The sequence below is a fragment of the Thermobia domestica genome, chromosome 5 (genome assembly GCF_964235325.1).
Source record: "Thermobia domestica chromosome 5, izTheDome1.hap1.1, whole genome shotgun sequence".
In the NCBI taxonomy this organism is placed as follows: domain Eukaryota; kingdom Metazoa; phylum Arthropoda; class Insecta; order Zygentoma; family Lepismatidae; genus Thermobia; species Thermobia domestica.
The window spans coordinates 115,924,107-115,932,535 of NC_137458.1; the positions used below are offsets into that span (position 1 = coordinate 115,924,107).

The 8,429-nt window shown below is 32.9% G+C and overlaps 1 protein-coding gene across 6 annotated transcripts in view; it reads left to right on the forward strand.

Annotated features, from left to right (window-relative positions):
* The window catches only part of LOC145686057 (HEAT repeat-containing protein 5B), a 356,761-nt gene that overhangs the window by 286,216 nt on the left and 62,116 nt on the right, over positions 1 to 8,429 (forward strand). For all 6 annotated transcript variants that reach the window (XM_081758948.1, XM_081758949.1, XM_081758950.1 and 3 more), the window contains 3 exons: positions 1,552 to 1,741; positions 3,044 to 3,213; positions 6,049 to 6,190. In XM_081758948.1, the coding sequence (XP_081615074.1) occupies positions 1,552 to 1,741; positions 3,044 to 3,213; positions 6,049 to 6,190 (502 nt within the window). The remainder of the gene's footprint in view (positions 1 to 1,551; positions 1,742 to 3,043; positions 3,214 to 6,048; positions 6,191 to 8,429) is intronic.

Sequence of the window (8,429 nt, forward strand, 5' to 3'; positions counted from 1 at the left end):
TGTTTGACTGCACTTCTGATGAAACATAGATAAATTGTATGCCTGAGATACTATATCAACACAAAATCTGTACATCTGTTGAGCTCTTAAAATCGCGAATTTCACATCACTGCAACAACTTATAACTCAGAAATTACTCAAGTCTTAGTGATGCAATGTTACTCACTTATTACTGCATAACCATCGTCTATTTTGTGCAAATTTTGGATTTTTCACTTGTGTCCTTCCTAAGATATTTGATGATGAAAATACATGATTTTCGAAAATTCGCAATGTTTACAAATTTCCAAAGAATCAAGTGTATGGTTCTCAGATCTGAAACTTGGTTGGGACATTGTATATTATCTAGTCTCTATGTAGACAAAAAGTTGAAGGCGAGTCTCATTTATTTCGTTTAAAAATGTACATTCCAAAACGGCCATTTCTAGGTTTCCAACCTCAATGTTCACAGCTTCTTTTTTCGATGTTCTAAAGTAAGTCTCAATGTCCACAGAACACAGAATGTTGTCCATTCTATTACCTTTCATATGGTTTTTGGTTTGAACTCATTATCTTTAAAACCTAAAATGTTACAGCGTTTAACGAAATCCTCTGAAAAGTGCAAAATACGCACACACGCCTATACAAAATAGCCGCTACAAACAAACCTACCTACGCGGCTAAGAAACAAATGAATACCCGTTTTCAACTCCCTGAATGTAATACAATCTTAGGTGAAAAATTAAATAATAAATAAATTTTGTCAGGAACCTTTGACCTGGAAATGGGTCGATTTCATTTGGATTGCCCCATGCCCATGCTCAGATATCTTTGCTCTGACACGTGAATATACAATTTTGTTCAAGTAATCTTGGTTACCCACCTTCGTTAAAAGGCCATATTCTGTAACTGTACGTTAGAAATTCTAATACTTTGGCTGTAAATAAAGATCTCAATTAGCGAAAGAAAACCTCCCTTGCTCGACTGTGTAAGAGCGCAGGGCTTTTTAAAGAGATCTCTTTTTTTTTTATTATTTAATTATTTTTTTATTTATTTATTTAAACAAGATTGTGTATATAGGAATTTGTCCAAAATATTGTAAAACTGTGCATGCTTCAACCTGTAATTCAACATTTCCAGCCAGTCAAGATATTTTTCGTTGTAAGAAATAAGATTTTTTTTCGTATTCTCATTCTCTATTTCTTATTGCCATGTCCATCCATAAAAAAAATAATAATATTCTAATTAAACTGCTGATTTCTATATTCTACTAGCGTAAGAAGGAAATCAGAGCAGAAGTACATATATTTAGTATTTTGGCTGCAAATAAAGTAAATTTATAAATGTATGTCCTGTAGGCTTTTTTCATCTACATCTCGTCGTAAGACACGTGTGTGCTTCTGTTAACCTTAAATTGATATTTTGAATTTATAACTCATTTAAGCCAATATAAATTTTATTACTATACTTAATTTTAGTGGAGTTATTGAAGTTTTTTTTTTTTTTTTTTTTTTTTTTTTTTTTTTTTTTTTTTTTACGTTAATATTATGACTAAATTCCGAAATTTCCCAGGTATGGTCGCTGCATGCTCTAGCCTTGATTGCGGATACAGGAGGGCCCATGTTCAGAGGCTACGTTGAACCGTCATTATCATTAGCTCTGAAACTTCTTTTAAATGTGCCTCAGTCACACGTGGATGTTCATCAATGCATTGGAAAGTGCTTGTCAGCTCTCATTACTACAGTTGGACCTGAACTTCAAGGTATGGTTTTTCATTATGTAAGCTTTGCTTTTAATATACGTAAATTTGATTTAAATTACACACTGCGCAAAACAATACATTTAGTGTAAAAATTATCTAGATATCTATGTCTGATGAAGCCAAAATAGATAGTTGGCGAAACTGTTACTCGTTAATAATTTTTTACAATAAACATATAGTTTTGCCCAGCGAGTAGTTTAAATCAAAGGGATGGTTTAATAATTATTCAGAATCTCATGCGCTTAATTTCAGAGATAGGTAAACATGGGAATTTATTGATATATAAAGAATAGTGAAGGTGAAATTGTTGAGTTCTCTAAGATTTCAAATATTAATTCTGAGTCATAAGAAAAATGTATTTATACATTGAAAACATTTTTCTGATGTTAACAAAGTATGAAGTTGTGATACACATTTATTCTTATTTCAGTTTGTAAATTTTACGATAATTCGGATCAGAGGACAAGTACTTGTAGTAATTTTATGTGATTTAAAAGTACAACTATCGCGGGGAAAATATTAACGGAAAATGTTATTTGTTTATTTTTCTTTTGACTGTGATTATTAACAATATGTGAACTATCGATGTGCAGGATTTTTTCTTGGAAAAAAAATAAGAAATGAAAAAGATTGAGTTACATTCAGAATAATTACATGTTTCGCTAATTTTGAAAATTCTTGCATTTAGAGACGATGTATCTCTGAGTTCTCAAATGTTTACTTTTACGAATGTAATTTTTTCGTGCTTCAAGTCTGGATCAAGTTTTCAGATGTCGTCAGGAACTTTACTTAAGATACTATTGTGGTATAAGCCATAATAAGATTTAAAAAAGCTTGGGATACATAGGATCGAATCCACTTGATTACTACATAAACAGATTTAAAGTCAGCAAGATCATAAATGCCGCAAGTACGTTCTGTCAATTGAGAATCATATTAATATTTAAGTTAAATACTCATACACACACGTGCATTTAACACTTAATATTTCAGTAATCCCTTGTTTCTTAAATAAACCAGACTTCGCCAAAATTCCTTCAGCAGTAAATATTGATTGTGTTTTGACAAGCAGAAGATGCAAAATACTGTGTAAACATTTTTGACATTCTTATATCTTATTGGCGTTTTAAGAGTAATTTTCCGTTCGTGCGTCTTATTTCCTTTTGCTGTCTGCTTTCTTATCATTGTGCGTTTATCTTCATTATGTATTTTATATATATGAGTGTATATGTTTGTTCGTTAATTGAAAGCTACTTGTTTTATTGATTATGTTCTCATGAGAGCGATAACAATTTATTCTAGGTAATACTACAACAGTGTGTATGGCTCGGTCATCATTTTTGTGTGCGTGTGCAATAATGCAAGATCATCAGGATCCTTTAGTTCAGGCAGAAGCTACAGCATGTCTGCAACAGCTTCATTTGTTTGCTCCACGCCATGTGAATCTTTCATCTCTCGTGCCCACTCTGTGTGTAAGTTTAGATTACTATACTTCATTATAACAGATAATTATCAACTTTCTTCTCCTGCTGATTATTACGTAATATTGGCTTTGTTTATGATTTGACTAGGCACGATTGCTCAATGCTAAAGTTCTCACCTCTGATGCTGGACTTACAGGCTCAATTCCAGGGCCATGAAGTTCGAGATAGATACAGTAACATCGTATGTGTGGGTTTTCTTGAGAGTCTTCTGTTCTCCCCTACTTCACGTTCTCACTCCACTAATTTGTCATAATCACCTACTTCCGTTAATCATCTATCGCAGGATATAATCTTGGGACAATGAACTAGGTATTATATTTCCTTTCGTTTATACTTCGACTCAATAGGCAAATGTAATGTAATGGGAAAGAAATTAGGAACTAGTTGCCAGAAATAATTTTTAGAAGTCAAAAAAGTTAATGTTTAATTCACTAATGCACATGGCAGATATAAAATTGTTGGTATTATGTCAATATAACAGCCTCGCATAAAAATTTTGCATTTGCCTTCAAGGGAATGCCTCCTCTTTTGGTGGGTTATGTGAAATTTCATACATATAGTTTTTTCTCGCTTATACATTTGGACTGTTCCTTCTTGATACTTGCAAGGTAATACATTGTGCCTTAGCTATTTATGGCACGTGCAATAATGAGAGCAATATCACTATTATCAACAAGCTGTCAGACTGACAACATTATGAACACTACTACTATACATTCCAAATTCTATGTAATAATATCCTCGATGAAAGGAAATCGGTTGATATAATTTCAGCATACATCTTATTAAAGTAATGGGTGGCATTTTTAAACAGTTTCCTGAGGAAAATTTTCAAGTAGAAATAAAAATTCGTTGAACAAAATAAATGCATATAATGTTATTTTACAAAACAATACTACAGAAGAATCCAGTGAAGTTCCATTTGCATCAAAGTGATTCGTAATTCTTTATAAAGATGATGGAAGTAGAAATTTTATCCAGTAGCTTCGTTACGTGGCAATGACGACACAATCTCCATAGAAAGACAGCTATTTCTGACCTTTTTCTTTAAATTCCCTTTCCATCATATGACCTTCTTAAGCAATGCTGACAATGATTTTTGTATTCTGCTTAGTCATACTATGTTTAATTCTGACGTTCTCACTCTCATCCCTACAAATGTTTATTGACACCAACTTATGAACGCCATTGATGCTACCAACTAACGAAACCAATATTTTCCTGTCATGATTACTCTTACAAACAGAAGGGATTAATGCTGGGAGTTTATTGATATTCTTTGCTTTCCTGTGGGAGATTCCGAGTAAAGTACTTCGGATTCCATAGTAATGTTCCGCTAATGAAAGCTAACCAGTTTGGAATGTAAATGTAGAATCTGGACATTGTTTTATAACTATATGTTAAGAAACGCAGACATACACACGAGAAACAATTCCCCTTTTTTAAAAATCTCGTTTCATTCTGATGATTGTTTTATTTGATTTGTTGCCTTTAAATTTCGTTTTCCAATGAAAATACACTATGTGATACTTTGTAAGGTAAACCGCTTGAAGAGCAATCTTGTCGATAAACTCAAAAAGCATCACATAGTTTTACTTCTCCAAATTATGATAGATTGTTTAAAAATATTAAAAGTCGAATTTTCGCTGACAGCTGTCAGTATCGTCAAGACTTAAGTAAGGAACGTATTTTGATAGGGATTGAAATTGAAATTGAATGTTTGCACTCATAAATAAAAACTATTTTTAGACTGATACCTAATACTTGCATATTGCATTGTCTCCAACTTTGATTCCTACATTAGATGAATCAGAAGCCATAAAGCTATAGGTATAGATTGAATTGTGATAAGTGAGAAATGTTAAACTAATTGTTAAGGATGTAGGTTTTGTTTGATGATGGATTGAATTATATTTTGTTTACTGATGCGGCTAATGTTTTGACAGTCGGAAGTTTGGAAAAAGTAAAATAAGGGTATATTGTGATATTTTGAATACAACTGTAGGGGTTGGTAGACAAATGGAAAGATAATGAATATGGAGACATGGAGTGCATTTATTGTGTAATTGTTTTGACCAATTAGGTCAAATGGTTAGTCAGGCAACCAAATAGAAGCAAATATTAATTAGAGAATTTGTACGAATTGGAACCTTTTAATACTTTTATTGATACAAAATCTTTCCTAAGATGTTTGAATGACTGCTGGTGATATTTTTCTTGGACGTAACAGAAGGAAACACAGTAATTGGAATTATAGGCTCGTCTCATTAAATTAAAAAGGAACTTTGAAAGTCATTTACCTTTTACTTATTTTATTTATTTATTTAAGTTAGTGGAGAATTTGGATTTTTATATTTCCTTCATAATATGTGGAGAAATATGTTTTGGTGGGAATAGTAAATGTTGAAGTAATAACACTTAAATTTTGTTGTTTTAGAGAAAAATATTCATTGCAGATATTTTTGTGATATTTGTAGTTAAATATCGCTTCTTTATACCATTTTATATACATATTTATTAAAAACAGTGAGCACACAGAAATACAAAGCAAATAACAAATGAGATATTAGTCTTTAAAGAAAATGGTCATGTTCTAAAACTAACTCGAATTTCTAAGTGTATGTATACAGACACTTTACTTACTAACTGAAACAAAATTATTCAGGAAGATTGCATCGTATTTAGTAGAATAAAGCAAGAGTGTTAAGAGTGTTTCTGTAAAAGTGAATAAGTATTTCTTGAGTTGAAAGAAGGAAAAGAAAACGTTAATAGAATTAAAAATATAATCCAAGTAATTCAATTGCATTCACTCTCCTTTTCCAGAGAACGTTATCAAGTGGCCATCTTCTACTGCGAAAGGCGGCAGTTTCTTGTCTCAGACAGTTAGCTCAAAGAGAAGCTAGAGAAGTATGCGAACATGCTATGAGTCTCGCTTCTGAAAGCAGGGACAATAACAATGTAGAAGGTGAGTTTTACTGCATAAGTGTTTACGTACTTTGTTAATCTATTGGTAATGTTTAGTAACTTATTTTTTCACACAATAAGATAATATACTGAAATTTAAGAGTTCATAAGTTGTATTGCGATGAAAAAAAATATATTGATTCGGAACCTTTTCAGAATGCAAACCGTTTTCCTGCAAAATATTAGGATAACATTTAATTTAGTAATTTCCGTATAATGTTTATGCGTTTTAACTTAATTGGTTGGTTGTAGTTTACCGTCCCGTCTCAGCACCGAGCCTATATGTGATGTGGATCTACAGTTTAAGATGAAATCCGAACCACCTTAATGCGTTCAAATTTTAAGGATCTTCCAATGGGAATCGACTCTAGTACCCCATACACGAAATGCACACGCACTTGCCACTAGTCCAACAGGGAGGGCTCACTTTAATTTGAATATGATTTGTGTATAATATAGTCGCCTCAAAATCGAAAGGGTAAACACAGATTGTGAATCATCATATTCTTGAGATTCATTTAATTTTATCTGTGAATCACTGCGTATTCATTACTATTTGACTTCCAAACTATGTTCTATACAAGTCTGGGAAGTCTAGTGAAAGAACGCTGTCCATCCATCAGTCTGTTGACAGGTATCGGAGCAAGAACAGTAAGAGAGATAGAATTTTTTAAAATATGAATTTGGAAACCAATGATGTATTTCATTTTTGCACTTAGCTCTGTTAAAATCGGAAGCAGTAGAAATTGCAATTTCCGGTTTCAGTGTTGAATCTTATGTAACAAAATGGTCAGAGCTAGTGAGTAACGTACACGATAGCATTTCAGAAGAGGAAACATCTCCACTCTAAATATTAAATCATCTTAAAACAAGAGTTGTAAGAGGCATTTTATTATTCTCTGTTATTCTTGCCTTCGATGACTTCGCATACAACTGAAGAAGTAGAGGAAAATTATGAGAAAACAGAAGAAATTATTGGCAGGGGGAAGTGCATACGTAATTGTAATTAGAGATTTCAGTGCAGTTGTGTGAGAAAATAGGAAGCTAGTGCTATCGTAGGCAAATATGGTTCAGGCGAAAGAAATTAAAGAGGAAGATGGACTAGTCAGTTTCTGTGGACATAATTCACTAGTAATTGGGAAAACTTGATTCAGTCAGCACAAGAGAAGAAGATACACATGAAAATCCTCAGCAGACAGTCGAAGATGTCAAATAGACTATCCTATGATTCAGAACTGGTATCAAAATAGCTTGAAGAACGCGAAGACCCTTCCCGGGGCCGACATTTTCTCTGATCATAATCTTGTACTGGCCGAAGTGGATATTTAACTGAAAAATGCAGGCAAAAGGAAAGTACACAACAAGATGTTGAATACGGAAAATTTTCTGAAAAAGAGGAAGTAAGAAATCTTTTCGTTGAAAATTTCGAAGAAAAATTCTCAAACGAGGAAAGGATAGGTGCAGATAATAATAGACGGTGGGAGCATATTAAATTTTCCATATAGCAGACTGCAGAAGAAGTAGTAGGTTACCGCAAACACAAAATGGCTAAGAAACCCTGAGTTACAGAACAGATGTTGCAGGAAATGTGGAAAACGAAGACGTGGAAACAGGTTGATACGAAAGAGAGCAGAAAGATACACAGGAAGTTAAAAAGTTACGAAGAAAAGCAGACAAAACAAGGGAAGATTTTTACAAAAGAAAATGCAAGGACATAAAAGAATTAGAAAGAGTTGAGAAATATGAGGAAATGTACAAGGAGATAAAATTATGGAACTTAAGGGGTATTATAAATGGGAGTAGAAAATAAGAATGGGGATGTAGTCAGCAAGAGAAGTGCAAGATTTAGGAAAGAATATATTGAGGACTTGTGAGTAGAAACAGACCATGTGGCGTAGATGCTGAAGTAGAAAATGAAGTACGCTAGAAATTTAAAGGTTTTAGTATTCTTCGGGAGAAGTTTGGAAAAGCTATATTCGAGATTACGGATAGAAAGGCAACCGAGATAGATAATATATCAATAGAATTCATTAAGAATATGAGAGACAGGGGCAAGAAAGAGTTGTTCTGACTCTTCTATGTAATAGGAGAGTGGCCAAAATATTTCCTGAAGACTATTATGGTACCTATGATTAAGAAATCGAACCCGAAGAGGTGTGAGGATTATAGAACTTTTAGTCTCATATCAGCAAAAATTTTGCTTCGAATACTGAACGGAAGGTTGTATGGAAGAACAAATA